The sequence below is a fragment of the Chrysemys picta genome, chromosome 1 (assembly GCF_011386835.1).
Source record: "Chrysemys picta bellii isolate R12L10 chromosome 1, ASM1138683v2, whole genome shotgun sequence".
Lineage (NCBI taxonomy): Eukaryota > Metazoa > Chordata > Testudines > Emydidae > Chrysemys > Chrysemys picta.
In genome coordinates, this window is record NC_088791.1 from 332,648,052 (window position 1) to 332,673,627 (window position 25,576).

The 25,576-nt window shown below is 46.5% G+C and overlaps 1 protein-coding gene and 1 long non-coding RNA gene across 22 annotated transcripts in view; one reads left to right on the forward strand and one right to left on the reverse strand.

Annotated features, from left to right (window-relative positions):
- Positions 1-17,884: 17,884 nt before the first annotated feature.
- Positions 17,885-21,230, reverse strand: LOC122174253 (uncharacterized). Its single transcript, XR_006175840.2, has 2 exons — positions 20,621-21,230; positions 17,885-20,423 (listed from the first exon to the last, which is right to left on the reverse strand). It is a non-coding gene; the product is annotated as an uncharacterized LOC122174253 (long non-coding RNA).
- Positions 21,156-25,576, forward strand: part of PICALM (phosphatidylinositol binding clathrin assembly protein) — a 120,530-nt gene continuing 116,109 nt past the window's right edge. For 4 of the 21 annotated variants that reach the window (XM_065581698.1, XM_005287537.5, XM_065581701.1 and 1 more), the window contains exon 1: positions 21,313-21,574. In XM_065581698.1, the coding sequence (XP_065437770.1) occupies positions 21,445-21,574 (130 nt within the window). In that variant the 5' untranslated portion in view covers positions 21,313-21,444. Of the gene's footprint in view, positions 21,575-25,576 lie in introns of all 21 variants that reach the window. The other 17 variants (XM_005287535.5, XM_065581697.1, XM_065581699.1 and 14 more) reach the window with 9 other exon arrangements.

The window sequence follows — 25,576 nt, forward strand, 5'->3', positions numbered from 1 at the left end:
AGCCAGCTTCCACAGTGCAATCGCCACGTGCTTCTCCAACAGCAGGGCAGCTCTCATTCTTGTGTCCTTGCGCCGCAGGGCTAGGATGGGGACTTGAGGGAAGGGGGTGGAATGGGGGCAGGGACTTTGGGGAAGGGGTGGAATGGGGGCGGGGCAAGGGTGGTGCAGGGGCGGGAAGAGGCTGGAAAAGGGTGGGGCCAGGGGAGGGGCCAAGGGCCAGTGGGGGTGGGGTCGAGCACCCACCAGGCAAAGGGGAAGTCAGCACCTATGCACAACACTGCCGTCTCCAACCTCACATTTTTCCCAGTTTTATCAGCAGTGAGATTATTTATTTATTTAAATAAGTTATGAAGGCACGGTCAGAATTTTACCAGTAGCAGCTGGCCAACAAAACACTGCCTTAGGAGACTGATAGAAGACTTACTCATAGAAATACTAATTTTGCAAGTGCAATTATAGTTTTTTTCTCAGCCCTGGTCTCCCACTTGTCAATAATGAACAATTAGTGAAGGATAAGGGAGGGTTCTTGATAGTAGCACTGATGTTGATAATTTGCAGCTATATAGCATCTTTCCTCCCAAGGGATCCCAAAGCACTTACAAACTGATAACACTGACTGCAGCCTCTCCGGAGTGAAAAGAATCTTCTTTTTCCCATATCTCTTTTATTTATCGACTTGCACCCTTATGTGGTCATGTTGGGTGATCACCTGAGGCACCAACATTTGGGCCAATCTGATGTGGGGAGAGGCAAAATAATAGAAATGTTAAAGCCCCGTGTGGATGCTTGCTGAATATTGAGTGCATACTGCTAATGCTTACCACTGAATTCATCCACCCATGCTTTCTGTCTGCTTCAAATGGCTTGAAGGCTGTGCTCAGATGTCTTGAAGGAGTCTATATGGGAAGCCTCCAAGCATCCCTGGGTGAATTAGAGAAACTGACAGACACTTGACAAATAAGTCAGTACTAGGGCAGCAGTGAACTGACTGAGCATCCTGGGGACTCTGGTACATACAGAATGGCAGGAAAAGAAGAACAGAATTTGGGAGAGTCAAGGCTGCTGTCTAATTGGCAGCTGGCTGTAGCCTTGCATAAGTGCAGCTTTTCCAAGTGCAAGTTGCTTGCAAAATTCCTACAGGGAGATTATTCTGTATTATTGGTACAAAGGTGTTACCCAAAGGCGTAGTGAGCGCCCTCCGTACCCTCCGACCGGAGGGGGCCCCGCAAGGAAGGGGGCCCCTAAAAGTGGCAAAATAAATACCGCATTCCAGTTTCTGCATTGTAAGGGGTCCCGCCCAGACATATGTTCGGAAGGGGCCACGTTCTTTATTGCTACGGCCCTGGTTACCTTCCGTGTACTACTTTCACTGAACAGGAAATGTGTGTGAAATGAGCATCTTGCAAAGGTGGGTTCTGGGGAATACCATTCTTCTCTGGGGATGCAGGAATTCCTGACCTGAGACTATTGTTTCAGAGACAGAAGGGGTAACTAGAGTCATGGGAATTCCTCCACAATCTCCCACTCCACTGTTCAGAATTTCTTTCTGTTAACTGTTCCATCATCAGGTGGTTGATCCTCCCCACATGGAACAAATGGGGGTTCAGTCCCAAACCCAGTGAATCCTACAGCTGTGCCACCCGGCGGGAGCCAACCATGCACCGCGTAGCACAGAACACCAGGTCAGGCCGGGCTCTGCAGCTGCACTGCCCCAGGAGCTCGCAGCCCCACCGCCCAGAGCATTGCACCCATGGCTCAGTGAGCTGAGGCTGTGGGGGAGGGGGAAGAGCAGGGGAGGGGCTGGGGGCAAGCCTCCCAGGCCAGGAGCTCAGGGGCCTGGCAGGAGGGTCCCGCAGGCTGTAGTTTGCCCACCTCTGCTCTAGCTAAAGGGAACAAGCTGGGATGTTGTTAAAATTAAAGTCTTATTTAATACTTTGCTTTTCAAATGCTTTAACTTTTTTCTTCTTTTTCTGTATCTTTAATAAAAGATTAAAAGAATGCGTAACGGTATTTGCCATGGTTCTAAGTACCCTGAGGTGTCTGTAAGCCAAACCCCGAATGTTGTTCAAAACTGTTCAGTGTGAGACAGTTACAGGTCATGTTAACATCTTTGGCCTGGTCCACACTAACCCCCCACTTCGGACTAAGGTACGCAAATTCAGCTACGTTAATAACGTAGCTGAATTCGAAGTACCTTAGTCCGAACTTACCGCGGGTCCAGACGCGGCAGGCAGGCTCCCCCGTCAATGTCACGTACTCCTCTCGCCGAGCTGGAGTACCAGCGTTGACGGCGAGCACTTCCAGGATCGATCCGGGATCTACACAAGACGCGATAAATCGATCCCAGAAGATCGATTGCCTGCCGCCGAACCAGGAAGTAAGTGTAGACCTACCCTAGCACTCTTTGGGCCCCTTTATTCCATCTAAACTAGTGCAACAGTCCTTATAATAGAGTATAAGTAGTGGCTAGGTTTGCCTTAGCGCCATGCGCAGAGTTGAATGTCACCCCATTATGTTACTTAAACCTGCCTTGAATACAGGCGCCTGGACTAGAAGACCTCTCGAGGTCCCTTCCAGTCTTACAATTCTATGATTCTATCCAAGAACATAGTGTGGCCTCACATGGTTCACTAGCCAGCACTGATGTGATTAACACCTTTCCTGTTACATAAATAGCAATACTTACACCATGCAAAAATAAAAAGAGTAGGTGAGGAGCTCAAGTAGCCTGAAAGCCAAAGAACTCTACCTATCCCATAATTAAATTTAAAAATAGTTGCAATCACACCTCCACACTGCAAATAAGGCCGCTCTGTTAATTTGAATAACAGTGGATTGGCTTTCCTTACCCTTCTTTCTGCTAACTCCCACATCCGTGTCAAAGGTATGACTGCATGACATCCAAGGTTTAAGTACATGCTTGCTCAGGTCTAATTACAAGCTGTGTTACTGCCGGTTGGACATTTGTGCTACGTGCAAGAGAAAAGCTGCTTTTTTAAATTTGCTGTTTATAATGAAAAGTGAAAATACCCAGAATGGTCCCTGAGGAGGAACTTCTCCATGGTGGAAACAAAGACAAGAAAAACTTCCAAAAAACACATTCCAGCCAACCGAGCTTTTCTCTAGGCCCAGATAAAATAAAGTCCAGTTTTTATAATGGGTGCTAAGCAAATCCTGTGGGAGATTCTGATGCCTATGAGGCAGCACAGGACTGGAAAGCCAGCAAATCCTGAATTCTAATCCTGTTCCAGTTCCTGACTCTGGGCCTGATTTTCACAAGTGTGGGGCAACCACAACCCCAAGTGAAATCAGTAGGAGCTGCAGATGCTTGACACGACTGAAAAACAGGCCTTTGATGTCTGGCCTTTGGCAAGTCGCTGTATGTCCCAGTCTGGAGATATTAGTATAGTACTTTGAACATGCAAAATGCGACGCAACTGTAATTATCTCTCCTCAGCTGTGTTAAGCCTATAACCGGACTTTGAAAGCTACGTGTCTTTCATTCATTCTTATTTGGCTGGATATCAAAGGCATGAGGAAATCATGCTAGCCAGGGACAATGTCTTGTGGTACAAATATTCAAATGGCTGAGACCAGACTCCCTTTTCCCCATTCAGGTATAGTTTTTTAATTGAACAAATCCACTATAAATCCCCTTGTCCTTAAACTGTAATTCAAACTTTATTTCCCAAAATAAAAATGCTGACATCCGTTTTAAACAGCAGTGTCTCAGCCAAGTAGAATTTTAAATCTGTCTTGGGGTCATGGAGTGCTCTTGACCTGAGCACAGAACTCCCACACAGGCCCTCAGGAATGGATACTGTTAAAATTAGTAACATTTCAAATGCTCCTCAGTTTCAAAGTCACTTGCGGATTCTATTCTTTGAAATACTTAAAATGTTTCTTACTCACTGTTTAAAAACCCTTAAATGCCTGAAATGAAAATGTGCCTTCTTTACTGAGTGTTGTTTCCATTGTAGGCGCACACTGCTTTGTTGCTTAAGAGGGTTTGGTTGTTGGCACTGGTTTATTTTTGAAAAGAAGGCTGGTGGAAACAGTGGAGTATTTTATTTTGTGTGTGTAAAATACATAAATTAGATGACCCTGCCAACAAATAATGGGGGAATATGAAGGGAAGAGGGCTGGAAGGTAAATTGCAAGTCTACTAACCATGTTTGTCCCTTTTAAACTACAGTTGCAGTAGTTATGGAAACACATCATAGCACCAAAGTTGCAACAAATGCTTTACAGGCAAGGGAGAAGATAGTCCTTTTTCTGAGGCGTTTGCAGTCTAAGGCCCTGTCTACACTTACAAGCTTACAGCGGCACAGCTGTATTGATACAGTTGCGCTGCTGTAAGAGCACTCGTGTAGCCCCATTATGCTGACTGGAGAGAACTCTCCTGTCGACATACTAAAACCAACTCAATGAACAACAGTAGCTATGTCAGAGGGAGAGCGTCTCCTGCCAACATAGTGCTGTGCACATGAGCACTTATGCCGGCAAAACTTATGTCGCTTAGGGGAATGTTTTTGCACACTCCTGAGTGGCAAAAGTTTTGCTGACATAGGTGCTAGTGTAGACATGTCCTAAGGCCATCATCCTCTGAAGATTTAAGCTTATTTACTTTAAGCACTGCAAGTAGTTCTATTAATTTCAATAGGACTACTTACATTGCATAAAGTTTAATGTTGTTGCCAACTTTTGTGATTTTATGAGGCTCTTAATATTGGGTTTTTTTCTTAAAGCCCCAGCTGATGGAGTCATGTGATTGTGAGAATTTCAGCTATGATTTCAAAATAGAAAGTTAGTTTCTAGCCCTCTTGGTTGCAGAGGAAAACTTGAAAACATGAACTGTAAAGGCGCAAAGAAAAACCAAAAACCCAGAAGGCAAATTAAAAAAATATTTTTAAATCTCATGATTTTTAAGCCACTCTCGTGATTTTTGGGCTCTGACTCACAATTTTTGAAAGCTTGGCATTAATAATGCTGAGTTAAGCACATGAGTAAGTCTTTGCATGATATAGGCCTACAACTCTGATTCAGCAAGGAGCTCTGCATGGATGGACCCTGTACTTACATGGAGCTCACTGCAGAGGTCTAATCAGGCTACATAGGCTGATGGATGATGGGATATGACAGTCACATGACTGAGTGATGCTGTTTAGCACTTGCCTTGTCAGTTGCATGGTTTTTATCTGATATATTTTCATTCGCTATTTTATTAACCATTCTTTAAGGGGAGTGTAACTTGGTGGCTTGCCCCACAGGCTGGAAAGTCAGGAGTCAGACAACCCTGATTACATAATTAGCTATACCTAATAGGGATCAGGTGGTTTCCCTATAAAAATCATCTGGAGGCTGTAGTCAGGGGAGGGGTGGGCATGCTTAGAGAGACAAGAAATTACCAGGTGTGAGTAGGCTCCAGTTGAAAGCCCTAGGATGGGGGATTGAAACTATAGGCAGGTAAGGCTGGGGAGTGACCCAACAAGAGGGTAAAAATTGATGGATTTGGTTTTGGGACTTTAAACATTTTACTTTTGAGTTTACTTTGGGCAGGTCTAAACTTAAAAAGCTGCAGCAGCACAGCTATACTTCCGTAGTGCTTCAGTGAAGATGATACTACACCAACGGGAGAGCTTATCCCATTGGCATAGTTAATCCAACTCGGGGAGAGACAGTAGCTATGTGGATGGGAGAAGCTGTCTACACTGTGGTTATAACGGCGCTGCTCAGCGGTGTGGATTTTTCACACCCCTGAGAAACACAGTTATACCAATGTAAGTTCGTTGGGTCGACCTGGCCTTTATCTAAACAAACTGAGAGCCCAAGAAGGGATGTTGTGATTGGATGAACAGATGTGTGTGGAATCTGTGTAAATGGGCCTGAATGAAGGTGAATAAAGAGCAGGGCAGTGCAGTGCAGAGGCACCCCTGGCCAGGAGGGGACACATGGGTGGTGGCTAACAATATTGTAGGGAGTGCTGGGGTTTTTATGCCTCTTGCTAGAAGCAATGTGCCTCAAGAGGGGGCAGGTCAGGGATGGGGGATTCCAGGTAGAGCAGTCACAGGGAAGATGATGTTGAGATCAGACTGGGCGTAGGGCACAAAGTGTGTGCGGGAAGCGGGGTTGATATGTAGCTTAGGTGGAGCAAAGGGAGCAAGGAGGGGAAAGAAAAATGACAGCACAGAGAGGGGCAGGTGCTAAACTGTGCAGGGCCTTGAAGGGGAAAAGAAGGAGCTTAGATATGAAGTGGAAGGCATCCGAAGAGGGTCTGTTTGATCATGGCTGCCGGCTGGAGCAGTTGTAGAGACTGATGGATTTTACGGCAGTGTTTGAGATAGATAAAAGAAGGCCAGGGGAGAGTCTGGGAGGCCGTGTCTTTCTCCACATTTTCTGGTGGTGGGCCACCCAGGGTCTGAAGCAAGCGACTCAGATGATCTAATTGGCAGAATGTTTTAATTAAACAAATTGTTTCAGCCCTATGCTGCACAAGCTCCAGTCTCAAGCTTCAAAACTCCTTCTCTCCCAGTGCTGCGTCAAAACCCCATGCAGCTTTTTTGGCCTCAGTGAAGTATCAGCACAGCTCTAAAGCGGAAGATATGACTCCTGAGGCTCCTGGACTGGCTGGATCTAAATAAGCTTTTATCAAATGCTCCACTCACAGGAAAACGCCTTCAATAAATAACAATCCATAGTTGCTCCTTTTTTGGCCCTACGTGGCTGTAGCTGCAGTTTGGTTTACTAATGTGTTTAAGAAACACATTTTTTTAAGAAAGGAGGCAGTATTGTTCAGGGCTTATTGCAGAGGACTGGGAGTTAGGAATGTCTTCTCAGCTCTGCCACTGTCTATCCTTGGGCAAATCACTTAGAGGCAAATCCCCCCGCCCTACCCTCTTGGTTCAGAAGGCCTTGGATGCAGTGGCATTAATGAGGTCTGCTGCATGTCAGGAGGAAACGGTGAGAATCATGTGCAAGGATTCTGAAACCCCTGCCTCCCATGCACCATAGCTGTGCTGGAGAGTCATGCACCCTAGCACGAATGGGATTTCAGAGATGGTGTAGAGACGAGGTCTGGGGATCTCTAACTATGGGGATCAAAGGTGGTCAAATACCCCTCATATGGGGAGGTCACAGCAGCTGTGTGGGGTTGGCTGTAAAGTGAGTCTGTGGTGGTCACTGTTGTGATCTGCCTCTGGGGAAGGTTTTTGTCCCACCATCAAATCCTCATGTCTTTAATATCTCTGTGCCTTGGTTTCCCCAACTGCAAAATGGGTTGCTTTACAATTATCCCTACCTACCTCAAAGATGATGCATTAATTGTCTGTAAAGTTGTTTGAGATGAAAGCCAGTATAGAAGTACAAATGGCCAAATTGTGCCATAATTTTTTAAGTTACATCTGCCAGTGAAAGGGGGCGGGTGTCAGCTGTGAGTGGGGGTGGGGATCCCTGGTGCACAGCTCTGTTTGAGCCAGAGAGTGGGGGAAAGGGGACACAGATGCACTGAGCCAACAAGAGTTTGTACATGCTCTCTTTTGAATCCTACCAGGGCTGTGAGGTTTGGGGACTAGCCTTGTGCCCTTCTCCAGAAAAAGATAAATCACACCTTCCACTGAACACTAGGGGAGAAATTCTGCATGGGGATCTTCCTTCCTCTTAGCCCTGTCCTGTGTGTTCTAGACCAGGCAGGGCAATCCGGTCTGTGGAGCGGTACTGAGGCTCTGCAATTCCTGTAGACTTCAACAGGAGATCTGGGTGCTCAGCATCTCAGGATCTGGCCTGAAGAGATTAGGAAAGATCACAAAGAATGAGCACATCCAAAAGCAACTTGTTCAGAGGTACAAAGGTCCTCAAAGTTGGCCTGAACCCTTTTAAGTTCTATCCTCCCACTACAAGTATGAGATAAATTTCAAGAGGACACTACATGTTTGTCCATACTGCAACTATGCTAATAGTCCAGTACCGACAAAGGATGTATGTCACTCTAGAAAAGGGAATATCTGTGCTGGCAAAAATAAATGGTTTTGTTGGTGGGATGCAAAATTAAGTATGGACACACAGCAGGCTGTGCTGACAGAAGAGGACTTTTGTTGGTAAATCTTTGTAGCCTAGACGAGAACTCAGGTTATGCATGCTACACTTGTTAACCTTTGGAAGAATGGTATTTTTATCAGGCAGACCATCTCCACAGAGGAAGGACACTCTTGCAGAAATGCCTGTGAAACTGTAAGCTGTCCTTTCAAGGAAACAGAACGCACCAGCGATGAGAAGCACTTAAGGATATGTTCCTCCCTGCACAGTGGAGAAGTTCTTCAGTTAATCTCTTCCTCTAAAGCAGGGCTATGAAATGTCAAGTCCATAAACAAGAAGAAACATCCACATAATTAAGTTCTGGGGGGGGGGGGGGGGAAATGGTACACATTTCTAAATATAGAAAAGGCTGGTAAATAATAAATCTGCTAACTCACTATCAACGAATCATGTTTTTTTCAGAACCCACAGCTGTGGATATTAGAAAACATTTTAAGTGAATTTCCTGCTAGTGAAAAGTGCAGGGTTGACAGCCTAGATCAGTGGTCTCCAAACTTTTTTGATCGTGCACCCCATCAGTAAAAAAAGTTTGAGCATGCTCCCTCTGCTGCGCCGGCTCTACCATTTTTGCCAAAGCAAAAAAAAAAAAAAAAAAAAGCGTTCCTCCTGCCGCACACCCCCAATGATCCTCTTGCGCACCCCACTTTGGAGACCACTGGCCTAGATAATAAAATAATCTTTGTATGCACGGAATAGCAGAGCATGGCCAACGGCTCTTCACCATGCCACTCCACCACTATGCCTTATCTCTACCCTGGAGGGACCAACTCTAAGGGAAGCCCCTTCAGACCACCAATGGGCTTTGGCAGCAGAAAGTCTACCCAGAAGAGGTTTGCAGTGGCACAGACCACTGAGAGGCCCACAGCTGTAGCGAACACATGCCCCAAATCATGCTGGCTGGGGAGCAGGTATGGCCAGAGCAGCTGTTGTAGGCACGAATTCAGTGCATTTCTTGCACAATCTCCACTGGCAGGAACTCACCTCACATCCTCATGCTGCTTTCCCTCAATGGAACTTCCAAAGAAAGGCAGTAGTGCCCATCCCCAAAGGTGAACGTCCGCTGGGGTGAAATGTCCTGAACTGCCTCCTGAAGAATCAGTTTTCCCTTTGATAGAGGGGGTGAATCAAGCCCTAAGGCTACAAACTAATGCCAAATGCAGCGGTGTATTTTCTAATGCGGACACCTGTCCCCTGAGGACTGACTTGTATTGAAACCACCAACTGATTTCTTGTGGGCCTCCAAATAAAGTCTTTCCAATGGGATTTTTGAAAAAGACCACTGATTCTGGGTGCTCCATTGTTCGATGCCCAACATGAGGCAACAGGGGCCTGATGATAAGTCTTGGGCACCCCCGATTCCAGCATAAATCAATGGGAGCAGCAAGGGCTGAGCACTTCTGATAACTCTGCCCTCCATTTGCACTGAAGGGTCACACTTAGCAGAAAATGCAAAGCTGCCACACATCCTTCCGGATACTAAGCAGTGCTACATGTACTGCTGATTCTCTCACAGACAGTAACTACATCTAGGCTAAACGACAACAGCCTTGATAAAACATCGATTTGTTAACTTATTTAACTAACAGTAATAATGTATCCCACAACCTCAGTTCTCATTGCAATGCTACATGACACTCCAGCTGGACACCCCAGAAACAGAGCCATTCAAAAATCAATGGCTGCTACTGAAAATGCTGTTCCTAATTTAAACAGTTTGCAACTCAAATTGTGTAACGAGACTAGATTCTGAAGCTAATGAGACTATTTGTATGATAAAGTGCTACTCATTGAGAATAAATGTATCCAAAAATGTCCCAAGGACTTGAATGATTTATGTAGTATTGTCGTCATCTTTCAAGTCTATAGAGGATTGTTGATCATTAAACTTCACTGGTTAATTTTTTTTCTGTAGTTCAAAATTTTAAGGTCTGTTCTTCCAGTTTGTTAGAAAGTACATACTATTCCCCCTAGTAAGCTAACATATTTCATTTAATATTTCAACAGCATTTTTGGTTAACACATTTCTTTTGTGTGCCAAGTATTACAATTTTTTTCATTTCCCACACAATCAGGACAAACTGGATATCTCCTGCTGTGTCCAAGGCTGATTTGGCTATCTTTAAACTCTGCTAATTATAGTAAAGAATACAACAGCTCTATTTTTACTCTATTTTAAATATTACAGATGAATTCTTAACAAATAGATCTATTTTGGTGAACTATTATTTAATTATATATAAGGTTATTTCTTTCTCCCTCCTCCCCGCCCCATGCCATAATGCTAAGGGATTCCATGTGAGTGCAAGGGTCTAGCCATGCAGTTCCAATTGCAGAATCAAGGCCTAAGAATGTACATTCTGACAGAATCTCAGTTATCATAATGTCACTGGCTGGGGACAGGGAAAGAGGGAGAATAACAGTGCTGAGCTTTTATAAAACTTGATGGGCAAAAATTGCTGTCAAATCTCTGCTTTACAGTGAATTTTTTGTGTGTAACCAATGTTTAGATATGCTAAAGTAAACCACTCAACAACGTTTACTAGCATTAAATGTGTCTGCAGTTAGACTTTAAGGTATTTAGGATTTTAAAAATATAAGATAGCTAAAAGGGGGCAAGGTCAAAAAGTACATTGCTTTTGTTAATTTGGGGATAAAGTGTTAAGAGAGTCAAGATGCTGAACTTTTAGTGTTTATTCCACATCCAGAGCACCTTTTTCTATAGTCACTCCATCAGTACTGCTCTGCGTGCTCTCAACTGAGACAAATCCTTCTCTGTTTGTTCTCAATGGGGGTTTTGCCATTGATTCAACAGGACTGGGATTTGGGCTCTGAAAATATAGTGCCCATGACAAAATATGTACCTGCAAAATATCAGATGTGTGGTTTCACCTGCCGATTTCATTCTCTTTTCCTTACAGCTGTTCTTACTGAGATGTTCTTTTGAGCATCTGAACTTTGGGGTCAACGAACTGTTGCACAAGTTACTTATCTTCTCCTTTCCCTGCAACTGGCTTATGTAATATGAACAAGTACAACTCAGATAACAGGAGAAAAATGCCTATTATCTTTTGCTGTTTTATGGGCTATGGGGGCTAATAAAATGATGTCGCACACCAAGCTCAATAGTACAGCTCCAATAGTAAACTCGTCCTGCATTCAGACTTGTGTTGCAATGAACAAAGGCATTATTAAGCAGATGGCTAAGAGAAAGTTAAAAATGGATACAATATATGCTGGATTAGTGCCTAACTTGATGACATCTCAATGCAATTCAGCAACTGTATCCCATTCCTATGGATCATGCTCCTTCATTCCTACCATTATAAGCACCGCCCACTTGTCTGGCTTTCCCATTAAAAAAAACCAGGGTGTTCTTCATTTTTTAATGAATAATAATAGTTGTGTTGACCTGTACAAAACATGAAATAAACCTAGTCTGTGACCCAAAGAGTTTACAAACTATGGCCCCAATTCTAGGAACACTGAGGCAAGTGAGTACATTTAAGCACATCATTAATTCCATTGACTGTGATGGAACTACTCATGTGCATAAAAGCTTGTAGGATTAGGGCTCAGAGACAGAAGCAAAGAACACAGGGTGCTGAGAGGACTGAGTACATCTCCTCCTTGCTCCTATGTTACTAATAACATCTCAGATCATTAAAACTGAACTAATTTAAATACACAATCCCTTGCCATTTTGTATGTCCTTTATTTCGCCCAGTGGCAAACATCAAGTCACTTTCATTTTTGTGTTCAGGTACATTGGAATGTATTAAAATAGCAGAAAGGGATCTAGGGGTTATAGTGGACCACAAGCTAAATATGAGTCAACAGTGTGATGCTGTTGCAAAAAAAGCAAACGTCATTCTGGGATGCATTAACAGGTGTGTTGTGAGCTTGTTTAGTTTGGAAAAGAGAAGATTAAGAGGGGACATGATAGCAGTTTTCAGGTATCTAAAAGGGTGTCATAAGGAGGTGGGAGAAAACTTGTTCATCTTAGCCTCTAAGGGTAGAACAAGAAGCAATGGGCTTAAACTGCAGCAAGGGAGGTTTAGGTGGGACATTAGGAAAAAGTTCCTAACTGTCAGGGTGGTTAAACATTGAAATAAACTGCCTAGGGAGGTTATGGAATCTCCATCTCTGGAGATATTTAAGAGTAGGTTAGATAAATGTCTATCAGGGATGGTCTAGACAGTATTTGGTCCTGCCATGAGGGCAGGGGACTGGACTCGATGACCTCTCGAGGTCCCTTCCAGTCCTAGAGTCTATGAATCTATGAAAAATCTATTAATTTCACGTTTCATGAAACCTTATACACAATCTAATTAGCCTCTGGGTTACAGATGAGCGCTAAGTTTGCACACACAAATTACTGACATGTAGAAATACACGGCTAGTCCCTGAGAGCCTTATTCACAGGAGTCATCCTGTTAGTTATATTCAGACCTTGTGTAAGATGAAGTCAAAGGAGTGGCACCTGCTTACACCAGGTCTGAATTTGGCTCATTGGCATACATGGAATTAGTGATATGAGTAAGTGAAGCAGGATACACCCTTGTTGTACTGATTATAGGCCCGATCCTGAAAAAAACGTTCACATGTAGCTTTCCTTTTAAGTGGGAAGTCCCATTGAAGTCAGTGGGACTATTCATTCACGTGCTTACAGGACTGGGCCCAAATGTAGTTATTCCCCTGGTGTAGTTAGCAATGTAAGCATCAACGTTTTTTATCTCTACATCAAAATTCTTGTAGCTGTAAAGCTTTGCCAGACACTGATAGAATATGAGAGCGTGAGCCTAAATGCTATTAAATTCTGCACTCTGTGTACGTGTGTAACTACTAATTATAGCATGGCAAAAGGTTGAAGTGGCTGTTCTATTCTAACCCTCTACTTCCAGTTGATTATAACTTCCTTTAAAAGTATTCCTTTGGGGCTGAAATTTGTTACCCTTGCTCTTGGGTCAAAGGTGATTGAAGAAAATGATAGGGGCTATTTCCGAGTTAAATGAGCTTGAAAGGAATGCAGTCCCTCCTGGGCTCTCTCTGATGCCTTAGTCCTTGTGAGCTAGTATGGGAGTGAAATTAGTTAAGTGTGGCCCTCTGTGAAGTGTTCAGAGAAGGATCCTTATTAAGTTCGATCTCCTGCCAAGTCCCAAGAACATGGCCAGCCTGGTATGATGGGGAAAACAGCATTGGTAGCATTTGGCAGCTGAGAATGGGCACTACTAGAGGAGCAGGGGAAGGGTTGGAGACAGTTTCTTTAATTGGAAATGGGTGAGTTGCTTTGCCTTTGGAGATGGTCTTGAGGAATTTGTAGCTACCTGGGGAGTGTTAACCAGGGCACTTATCACTGGGGTTGGGTAGGGTTACGTGGACTTTTTCTTTTAGCAACTGGATGGGTGTAACACGTGTACCCTTTAAGGGTAGTAGAGACTAGGGGGTCAGTCAACCCGTTTGACGGCATGACCCTTTAAGGTTTCTAAACCCGTGGAGCAGATGAAGGGGAAAGCAGAGGCAAGTGTTAGGAAAGAGGAAGTGGTCACAGGGAATAGCTAGTGTTTGGAGAAAACATAGACTATTGGCTGTTTAAGGGCTTGGGACTAGGAGCCTTGTAGGGTGGGGCAAGGCTCTCCTCTTCCCCAGCAACCAGGATAAGCACCGTAAAAGAGGGCAGTATATAGTCTGCCTCTTCCCTCATAACAGGGAAGGACTGATCTCCTAGCTCATGGTCTAGGGCCTGCATTTCCAAAGGTATTTAGGTTCCTAAATTAGAAGCCTAAACACTTTTAGGGAAGTAGGCCTAAATAAAAAGAGGCCAGCTGGGAAAAGTTGATCTAGGGCTGTATCTGGTCTAAATCCACACAGCCCGAAGAAGGGCAGTGGGACCCTGAATGGAAGGGACTGAAAGGAGATGGGGTCAGATATAGGTTGGGGCTGAGTGATGTAATTCCTTGAATGCAAGGGCAGGGAGTTTGAACTCGATGCACAGGGCAACGAGGAGCCAGCTGGAGGATGTGGTCAGAACAAGGGTGAGAGAGAATTTTGGCAGGAGCATTTTGTATAGATTCAAGGGAGCTGATGTGAGTATCTACAGAAGCCCTGAGAAGAGGAGGATAAACAGGATGTGGCCATGGACTGGTGTAAGGGAAGGAAGAGTGGGAAGAGTTGATGTCCAGTTTATGGGCCTGAGTGGCAGGCATGATGTGGGTGTAAGCAGCCATAAAGTGGGTAGTGGAGAGAGCTAACAATGAGAGAAAATGAATCTGATTCTGTAGTGTGTTGTTGCTATTTTGTGCCATAGCAGCAGCCCTAAATCTGACTCCCCACCTGTAAAAGGGACATCTGTAGTCCATTTGGCAATGCCAGAAGCAGCATACACCAGTGGTTAGAGCAGTGCTCCTGATCTACTCTCTTCTCAACTGTGCCACTAACAAGTGCCACTTGACCTTCACCTTTTGTAAATTACCAGTTTTGTATCAGTACAGTAGGGTAATATTTACCTATCTCACAGGGGCATCATAAGGCTTAATTTAATTAATGTGTATGATTTTTGGATGGAAGGTGTTATAGCAATGCAAATTATAGCTAGTGCTTTCTGTAGTCAATGTTGAATATTATTCTAAATGCCTCATAGAAATGCACAGAAAATAAATCTTTCTTTGCAAAATGCTTTGAAAATGTCTTTAAAATTATTATACTGTAAGAAATTGAGTAGTGCTTATGTCCCTTTACTGGCACAATTGGAACTGTTCAATTAAGGCTATGTACACACGACAGATTAAGTTGGTGTCACTTATGTATCTCAGGGTGTAAATAAGCCACCCCCCTGAGCAACGTAAGTTACACCAACCAAAGCGCTGGTGTGGACAGCGCTCTGTCGGCAAGAGAGCTTCTCCCATCGATGTAGCTACCCCTGCTCGCTGGGGCTGGAGTAATTAAGTCGATGGGAGGAGAGCTCTCCTGTCAGCTTAGAACGTCTGCACTCGCAGCGCTACTGTGGGACAGCTGCATCGGTGCAGCTGTGCCACTGTAAGCTCTGTAGTGCAGCCATAGCCTGAGTGCCATTGGCCCTAGGCGGTGAGTAGTGTTAACAAAAAGTTTCCATTAGCAAGAGATAAGGGTTTGTGCTACTAGAGGAACGGGAACTGAGTCCTAGCACTGCTTTCACCATAAAGTTCTGAGATGCCATGAGGTGCAGCATAAGTGACAAAAGAGGCCATAGATGTATTATAATGTTATCAGAGGCACATGTAGAGCCCATACCTGGCTACGCTGGGAGGTTGAAGGGCTGAGGTTTGCACCCATAACTTCCTCCTTCTGGCATTTTTTCTCTGTAATTTAAACAAACAACAACAAAAACAAACAAGGCCGACTTCCTATGCATTTTTTTTATTAAAAATTGGGGGGAATAGTATATTTACCACTGTAACTTAATCCCAATAATGGTGGATCTCAAGAACTGTTTTCATTACTGCATGTTTGGATGGAACCTGTATCACTTTCATGGCTGCACTCCAGAAGTCCTAAGATCGTGGAGGCAGTTCCAAGTACGTTTGAACTCCCCCATGAATCCGAATCTCAGGCAAAACCCCTGGGTTTTGGTGTGGTGCTGGCTACAGTTAAGTTAAATATGAATACTATAAAAATGAACAAAAGTGAATCTTTCTTCACAATTTGCACAGTACTGTCAATGTGTTCGGTATCATGGGAGGCAGAGAGGACGATGTGGTGCCAGCTGTGTGATGGGCACCCTATAACACAATGTGGGGTGCCTGGTTCTATTACCATGGTGGATGCCTTACAACATAGAGAAGATACTGTCCCATGAATGTACTGGGTGCCATATAATGCATTGTGGGGGGGCCCAGTCCATTTAGGATGTTAGGCACCCTACAACACATAGAGGGGGCCATGCTCCACCCCGCATGACTATTATCCCCAGGCCAGGCAAGAGAAATATGGGGTCCCGGTATATAATTTTCACTTGGTCCCCACCCCCTCCCATTTCACTGTATTTACACAGATGTTGCAGAGTTTGCTATCTGCCTTGCATTCCCCTGTAGAGTTAGATATGCGGAGAGGAGAGGAGGGGGCATGCAGAGCAGTTTGTTTATGTACACTGGGATGTACACTGCAGCCTCCTGAAAGATCTCAATGAAACTTCCATGGAGATACACTGCAGCCGTATTTCTTCCTCCACCGTAGGGCACTTTCCCATGCCAGTCGGCGATAACCTCAGCAAGCTTCATTGCAGTAAACAAGCTCGCGGCATATGGGCCCGGGCGACGTTGGGATGCCAGCAGCAGCTGTGCAGTCTCTGCCTTTATTACCCTCAGGAGTGAAATATCAACGAAAACCACCAGCACCTGTAGAAAATGGTGTCATACTCACCATGGCTAGAGCTAAAATTGGCACTGGGCACAAGCAGTCCAAAGCAGAGGTGTCCAGAAGCATGTCTTGTTTAACACTGTAGGGGCGCGAGGGAAGGGGAGAGTTCTGAATCTTAAGTTTTGCTTTCCATTCCTACTATACTGACAATGGTGCCTCTGTGTGTTTTATCTGTAGCTGTTGCCATTGCAGCTTGGAGGGGTACGCCACTAGAACAACTGACTCAGAAAAGGAGGAGGGAAAAAAAGATGTAGGACGCTATGTTCTGCAAGATCCTGCAAGCCAGTATTGCATCAGGCCTTGAACAGAGGGCCTGGAGGGTGAATACTGAGACTTTATGGTGAAGGAAAGAACAGACAGGAGAAAGGGCAGGAAAAGGAGAGGGAGATGCATCAGGACATAATGGGGCTTCTCAGTCACCAAACTCAAATACTGAAGACTCTTGTGGACCTCCAGATTCAACAATCCAGCATTCGAATCCAATTGCAGTCTGTGGAAAACTGCAGCGTAGCACTTCCCTACCTCGCTCCACCCCCCGATTCCACATAGCCTCAGGCAGTATTCCCTCTAATTTTACATCCATGTGCGGACTGAATTTTGTTATGTGCACCAATATGGAGGTGATGTGTGGCAGGGGTGGGGCCGAGGGGTTCAGAGTGTGGGAGGGGACTCAGGGCTGGGGCAGATGGTTGGGATGCAGCGGGTTGAGGGCTCTGGCTGGCAGTGCGGACTCTGGGGTGGGTCTGGGAATGAGGGGTTTGGGGTGTGGGAGGGAGCTCAGGGCTACAGCAGAGGGTTGTGGTGTGGTGTGGCGGTGAGGGCTCTGGGGTGGGGCTGGAGATGAGGGGTTTGGGGTGCAGGCTGCCCCGGGGCTGCGGTGTGGAGAGAGGACTCCCCCCACCCTCTCTTGCTGCAGAAGCCCGGGGCTGAGGGAAAGCACCTCTCCCCACCGCAACAGCTCCAGAGGGCTGTGGCTGTGGCCAAGGCAGCTCTCCTCAGCCATAGCAGCTCTGGTTGTGCCAGGACTGGGAGAGAGGGAGAAGCACCTCTCCCCAGCCATGGCAGCTCCGGCAAGGCCAGAGGAGAGGCACCTCTCCCTTGCCGCAGCAGCTCTGGTGGGGCTGGGGCCAAAGCGCCTCTCCCCGCTGCGCGCCTGCATGGCCCTTAATAGCCTGCTGCACGGCCACGCAGCTTAGTGGGAACGTAGGCCTCAGTACCCGCATGCCTACCACTCCATACCGCGGGAAAGCAGAGACAACCACAGCTTCACATACATCAACCATGGCTCTCACAGCTACATTGGACATCAGTGTTCCTTCCTCTTATTTACTTATTCAAGTTCTTATAGTTTACTTCAAGTTCTTCAGATTTTTTTAGCTGTTCTTGTAAATGAATAGATCGCTTTTGTTTTAAAAAGTTGTTCACCTTTATTAGATGACAACACATGGTGTATAATGCCTGCTGGCAGTGAACGCAGTGGCCTTGTACACTCACAACCCATAAGATCAGTGCCAAACAGTGTAGTCATCATAAAATGTACAGGAAGCACCCCAATGTAATAGGAGCACTGCCAGTGATACATGTATAGATATGCAGAAAGCACCACAAGATTCCTAACAGATCCTCAAACTGCGGCACCAGGCTGAGCACCTGGTTATTGTGGCTTGCTATTATAGTGCTCTTTCAAAGCATCCCTAAGCCATATCACTCCTCACTGAGCTAATCTGATAGCCCTTGTGTCTGGCTGTTCAAACTCAGCACACAGCCGTCCCACCTCCAACTCTTCAGCAAGTTTTCTCCTTGGGATATTTTTTGCTCTGAGACCCCATCTGGTGAGTAAACAATGCCAGCAACCTTTCAGTCAACCAAAAAGCATATTCATCTGTCATTCTGCACCTGAGCCTATAGCTGAATCTTTCCTTGCTACTGTCAAGGTGGCTGGCGTACGGCTTCATGAGCCAGGGGAGTAAAGAGTAGGCTGGATCCCCCCAGGATCATTATTGGTATTTCAACATTACCAGTGATGATCCGCTGGTTGGGAAAGAAGTTCCTTGCTTGTAGCTTTCTGAAGAGTCCTGTGTTCTTAAAAATGAGGGCATCATGCATCTTCCCTGACCAGCCCCCACTGATATCAGTGGTGGTGGTCCATCAGCTCTTGTACAATCATGAAAAAGTACCCTTTTCTGTTGATATGCTCTGGGGCCAAAATAGGGATGTGCATGCTTTCTATTGCCCCACTGCAGTTTGAGAACCCATAGCTGCAAAGTCATCCACTATGTCCTGCACATTGCAGAGAGTCATAGTCCTGCATAGCAGGAGACGATTAAGAGCCCTGCACACTTGCATGACAGCAGTGCCCAGAGTGGATTGTCCCACTCCAGAATGACCTCCCACTGAGCTGTACCAATCCGGCATTGCAAGTTTCCAGTGTGATTGCCACTTGCTTCTCCGCTGTCAGTGCAGCTCTCAGTTTGGTATACCTGCGTTGGATGGCTGGGGCAAGCACGGCAGACAGATCCAGGAATGTGGCCTTGCACATCCAAACCTGCATTACAATACAATTTCACCAGGCAGTGCTTGTATCTCAGCCAGAAGCAGCACTCCATCCCGCTCCATGAACAGCAACAACAACCTTGAATTAGTTCTCACTACATCCCATAGCAAATTGACCAGCAGGAAATTGTCATGTTCCCTGCGGCTCTGCCAATACCAGAGGATCATGTGTCCTGTGCTTACAATGTTCATGACAATAGTGCAGAGCTGTGCAGGCTCCATGTTTCTATCACAGATTGCAGACACCAACAAGTCCTGTGTGGGTTTATGGGAAATTGAAAAGAGACACAAAAATTATAGAGATATTATGGGATAGGATATCATTGCATTACAAGAAGTTGACCCCTTGCTCCCAGTCACCCCTGTGTGAGCTGTTTCTGCCCCACTATGCAATGCCAAAACTTCACAACAAAGAGTGCACTGAATGGTGGCAAGTTGCACAGTTGGTGTGTCTGGGTAGTTCCTAAATCTGTGAAGATGAGCATGGAAATCCATTGGTTTCTTGGTTTTGATGTCAGTAGGATTCCATTGTTGAAGCTGATCATGATGTCCAGGAAGTTGATGCTAGTGTGGGAGAGGGAGAGTTTGATGGATGGGTTGTGGTTGTTGAAGTTGTGGTGGAAATCTGAGGGAGTTTAGGTCATCTGTCCAGAGGATGAAAATATTATTGATGTAGCACATTTATATCTTTGGTTTCATGGTACACTTGTCCAGAAATTCTTCTTCAAGGTGTCCTATGAAGAGGCTGGAATATTGGGGAGCTATCCTACTACAGCCAGCTGTTCCCACGGATTGGACAAAGTGTTTGTTGTTGAACATAAAATTCTTATGGGTGAGGATGAAATGGATGAGTTTGGCGATGTGTTTGGGATGGATATCTGAATATTGTCCATTGTCTTTTAGCTATTTAAGGCAGGCACTTATTCTGTCATTATAAGAGATGGTGCATAGGGAGGTGACATCCATGGTGGCAAGGATGGTGTTCTGAGGGAGATTGTTAATGTTGTGGAGTTTCTAGAGGTAGTCAGTTGTGTCCTGGAAGAAACTGGTGAACTGGTGCTTTGTATGGTGACTAGTTTGAGGATAGTGTCTACAAGTCCTGACAGTCTTCAATAAGAGTGCTGTGGCCAAATACATTGGGTCTGCCTGGATTCCCTTGTTTGTGTACCCTGGGAAGTATGTAGAATGTCCGTGGGGTGGTTCGTGGGCGATGAGCTCGAAGAGTTTCTCCTGAAGTTGTTGGGGGCACGGCAGAGGAGGCAAGTTCTTTTAAAGTGTTTCCTTCTACCTACTTGCACAGCTTTAGTCTTGCTTGGCTTCAGCATTTGCCAGCTATCTTTCATCCTGGTGCAGATCTCCATTTGGCATCAAGAGAACTTTTACACATCCTGTAAAAGAGAAATTGAGCTGAGAGCATCATCTACACGCTGCTTCCCTTTCATTCGGTGTTTACTTTACCAATCAATGCCCCAGCCTAACGGCTTCCCGTGGATGAGGTGCAGCACTGACCCAACCTGGAAGAACGCTTCAGGAAGCAGTTCTGGGAGTGGAAGAACATTTGCGGGCCTGTGGGTTTGGCACTTACGTTCCCTCCTGTAGCTTGTTGGAGGCGGGAGGGGCATTTTGTGATCAGAAGTGCTGAGCGCTGCAGACAGAGCCAGCGGGATGAATTCAGACAAGGCCCTGGCAAGTCCCCACCAGCGCAGCAAGGGCTGACCCTGCCTCCCACCGCGGCCACGGGCACGCTGGCAGACATGGGACCGCGCCGACACCCCACTTCTGCAAACTGCGGCATCGCAACACTAAGAGACCTGTCCAAGGTCCCAGCCAATAAGGCAGCGCTGGTGATTGAACCCAGGAGTCCTGGGGGTCCCAGCTAGTCGATGGGGCAGCGTCAGCAGCCCTTAGCACTACGAGGGCTGGCCCCGGGGCACCGCCTGGGACCCGCCCGAGCTGGCGCTAAGAAGACACAGGCAAGGCGGCACAGCACCACGTGACCTTCTATGCCAGCTTTCCCCTTGTGGCGCCAGGAGGGAGGCGTGTCACGTGATGGGGGGCGGCGGAGGAGGAGCACAGTGAGCTACGTGACCCGTGCGGGGCGGGGCCGGGCCGTGAGGGGGGATTAGTCACGTGATTCGGGCGGCCCGGAACGATCCGAGGAGGCGCTGTGCGGCCGCCATTTTCCTGCGGCGCCCAGTGAGCGTGTGTCCCCCCGACCCCGGCCGAGCGGGAAGGAGCGAAGGGCGGGGGCGGGGGGCAGGAGGAGGGGTCGCTGCCCGGGTGACAGGGCCGTCCCCGGGGGCGGAGCGCAGCGCAGCGCAGCTGCCCGCGGCGGGGCAGAGCGACGTGTCTGAGCGGGTCCGTCCCTCTGTCCCGTCCCAGCCCGGCGCCGCGCGGCCCCGCAGCACCATGTCCGGCCAGAGCCTCACCGACCGCATCACGGCGGCGCAGCACAGCGTGACCGGCTCGGCCGTCTCCAAGACCGTCTGCAAAGCCACGACCCACGAAGTTATGGGCCCCAAGAAGAAGCACCTGGACTGTGAGTACCGGGGTGTGTGTGGCAGAGGTTCCCCCGGGGAGCCCTGGGGTCTGTGAGTACCGGGGTGTGTGTGGCAGAGGTTCCCCGGGAGCCCTGGGGTCTCTGAGTACCGGGGTGTGTGTGGCAGAGGTTCCCCCGGGAGTCGTAGGGTCTGTGCGGGGAGCCGTGGTGTCTGTGAGTATCGGGGTGTGTGTGGCAGAGGTTCCCCCTGGAGCCGAGGGGTCTGTGAGTATCGGGGGGGGGGGAAGAGAGGTCCCCCCCCCCGGGAGCCGTGGGGTCTGTGAGTATCGGGGGGAAGAGAGGTTCCCCCCCGGGAGCCGTGGGGTCTGTGAGTACGGGGTGTGTGTGGCAGAAGTTCCTCCGGGAGCTGTGGGGTCCGTGAGTATGGGGGGGGTGGAGCTGGGGGGAATGGAGGGCACCGGATAGGTTCCCCCTGGGGACTTAGGGTCTGAGAGTAATGGGGGCAACTGTCAGAGGTTCCCATGGGAGCCGTGGGGTCTGTGAATACTGGGGTAGTGGGGGACTGGAGCAGTTCCCCCCTGGGAGCTATGGGGTCTGTGAGTACCGGGGATGAGGGGGGAGAGGTTCCCTCCTGGGAGCCGTGGGGTCTGAGAGTACTGGGGGGGGGGGGGTGATGGGAGAGGTTCCCCCCCAGGAGCTGTGGGGTTGTGAGTACGTGGGGGTTCTTTGACTAGGTGGGGGGCAGGAGATGTTTCCCCAGAGGTTGTAGGGACTGTGAGTATGGGGGGAGCAGGAAAGGTTCCCCCCGGGAGCCGTGGGATCTGTGAGTACAGGGTGTGTGTGTGTGTGGGAGAGGTTCTTCTCCCCCCCCCCCTAAGCTGTGAGGTCTGTGAGTACTGGGGGGGGGCTGGAGAGGTTCCCCTGGAGGGTAGGAGAGTTGTCTTTCTCTCTCTCCCCCTCCCCCCCACCCCTCCCCCTGTGGGCCAAGGGGACTGAGAGTATGGGGGGGGGGGCAGGAGAGGTTCCCTCCAGGGACTGTGGGGACTGAGTACCATGGGGGAGGGCAGGAAAGGTCCCCTCTGGGGGCTGAAGGGACTGAGAGTCTGGGGATGGGGTGGGGCAGAAGAGATTCCTCTGGGAGCCTGATAGGGACATCTTGAACGTTTTCCACCCATTCCTGGGGTATGGTAAAACATCTGGATTGCAAGTAACCAAACTGCTCAAATACTTGTCTAGACCCTTAGCTTCTATACATAGGGAATCATGGGACCACGGGATAGCAAGTAACTAGGGGATCCCCCTTGGGCTTCTGCTGGGCCCACTGATCAATGCACAACATCAGAGAGAGGGCATGAGAAGCATGTGTACTCTGAGTAACTGAAACTCCCCCACATTCAACAGGTGAATTCAGCTACTTTTCAGAGGCCAGTACAAATGAGAGGGTGGTGAGCTTCACCAGAGTCCCCAGGAGCCACTCTCTCACCATAAACAGCTACTGTTAAAGGAGAGGTTGTTGGGATTTATGTGAGAATTGTACTGTGTACAGGGGCATTTGATTTCATGCAAATCGTTGGCTAGAAGGTGCTTTATGTTTTGAATTTCCCAATAAAAGCCTACCTCTGGTTGCCAGAAGGATGAAAGATTTTATTCTTTCTTTCCTGGTCCCTCAACATTGAAGCCCCTTCATGGATCCAAGTCACTGGGGTTTCTGCTGCTCTACTCCTCCCTTGGCCTATGAATATTTCCAGTTCCTGTCTCTACCTGGCATAGCTGTTCCTTGCAGCAGAGTCAAGTTAACTTGGGTTTTTTTTTTGTCAATTTCACCTCTGCCCACTTGACTGAGCAATGAAACAGACTATAGTTCTCAGTTTTACTTCGCTGGTGTTTGACAAGGTAGGAGAGGCAGCAGCTGCACTGGAGCTGCATGTTTACTGACATCGGGGAAAACAACATTTGGAATATTTTTCTTTGCAACTGTAAAGGGTGCGGGGGGGGGGGGGTCAGAACACGTCTTTTAACATGAATATTTACATTCTGCAGAAATTGATGGCTTAGATCCCACCTGAATTTCTTGTACCTCTTATCTTGTCCCTACAATCACTCTTTGAATTATCCCGTACCTACCCTATTCCCTTTAACCATAAGGTTGAGAGGCTCAAGAATTAATATTTGGCCTGTGAGGAACTCTACTCCACATACCTGACTTACAGAACTATAATACGTTTACTAATCTAGGCACAAATCTGCTAGCCAAGCTTTACCATGTTGATTATAATGAAAATTGAGATTTTTACTTCAGTCAGAAAAAAGACTAGCTCAGGTCAACTAGGGGAGTTGGATTTTGCAAGGCTGTCCTACAGTAATAAGGCTTTCCAGCTCACTTCTAAGACATGAGATTATGAAGTTCAAGAAGAAACTTCTGCACTATGAATATATCTGTATTGACATCAAAACCTATGACCATCAGCATCCATTCCTGAAATCACCTGGTTATGTAGCCAAAGTGCAGCATGTAGACTTTGAATAGCTCAGTTCTCTGCCTTCACCTCAATGCATACAATCATAGGCCCCCAAAAGATGCACGTGACTGATAGGTATGTCCCTAATAAATCCTCCTATTCCTTCCCACCATGTTCTTATGATACTATTTAGCCATTTGTTAGGGGCATCCTTCTATCAAAGCAGTAATATTATTATATTAACTGAAGTTGATAAACTAAGCAGTTGATTGTAATTTCACACCATGCATGTGTCAGTTCAGTTCCTAGATGGCACAATAATACAATTAGTAAAATCTTGCTGGGCACCGCACAAACACACAGACATTCTCAGCTTAAATTTTTAATAGACAATGGGGGAGAAAGGAAGTATTTTTTCCATTTTAAAGATAAAGGTCAGAGGCACAGAGATTAAGTGGCTTGCTCAGTGTCATACAGGAAGTCTGTGGAAGAGCTGGGAATAGAACCGGTTTCATGAGTCCTAGTCCAGTGCGTTAAACAGAAGATCAACCTTCTTGAAATACAGCAGCAAATGAGTGGGTCAGTTTTAATTACTGTTGTTTAATAACTGTTGTTTTTTGTTATTTTGTTCTCGGGTAGATTCTTTTCCTTTTTTGCTTTGGTGATGTTATGGTACTTTATCAGCTTCATATTTTTAGTCTGCGTCGCAGGATCACCTGAAGTCTCTTGGCCTTCCCAGTTTATAGTTCATTGAGAGATTTCTGAAGGTGAATTATGATAGCTGATTATTGTGCAAATCCAGATAATTACAGTATTGTGACTTTTTTCAAGCTATTCTTCCATCTTCCTTTCTGGATTCCTATATGATGCTAGCTTTATATCACTCTTCCTAGCTTTCCCTGGACTTCTTCAGGAACATCTAGTCTTGCCATTATCAGGGTACAAGAACTGTGGCTTTCTTGTTCAAATCACCAATGGGTTATTTGGTTGTGCAACTGTTGTCTTTAGCTTGCATCAGTTCTCAGCTTCTTTTGAGTTTCTGCATCCTACTTCATCTGTAGAACACTTGCTATGTTTATGCCAGGTATCTTCAGATTTCTGTTGCCTCACCAACTGACCTTGTTCAATAGTCATGCAATTTTGCGGTGGTCTGACTTTTAATAGGGCTGTCATTAACCTTAATATCTTGTGCTGCACAGGAAAGGTTCCCCACATTCTTTTGTGGGTTGGACTAAATGACCTAATACGCCATTTCCATCTCCAGCTTCTGACTCTGAGAACTGTTTCTCATTTGTATGATAATTAAAGGTTTCAATTTAATTTTAATTAGCTTGTTTAGAGATTTTACATTTGGAGCACAAAGTAACAATACTTTAAATGACAAATATTGCAAAAGATATGGTTTATCCAACATTAAATTGCTTTTCTGTTCCTTTCCATCTTAAAGGTTGCATTTTATAAAAACTCCATGGTGGTGATTATCAATAAGATTTATCAAGTGATATGAGTGAAATGCTGAGAGAGTTTTGAGGTGTTAAGCTACTAAAAAACTTGAGAATTCAATCTGCATGTTAAATGTTAT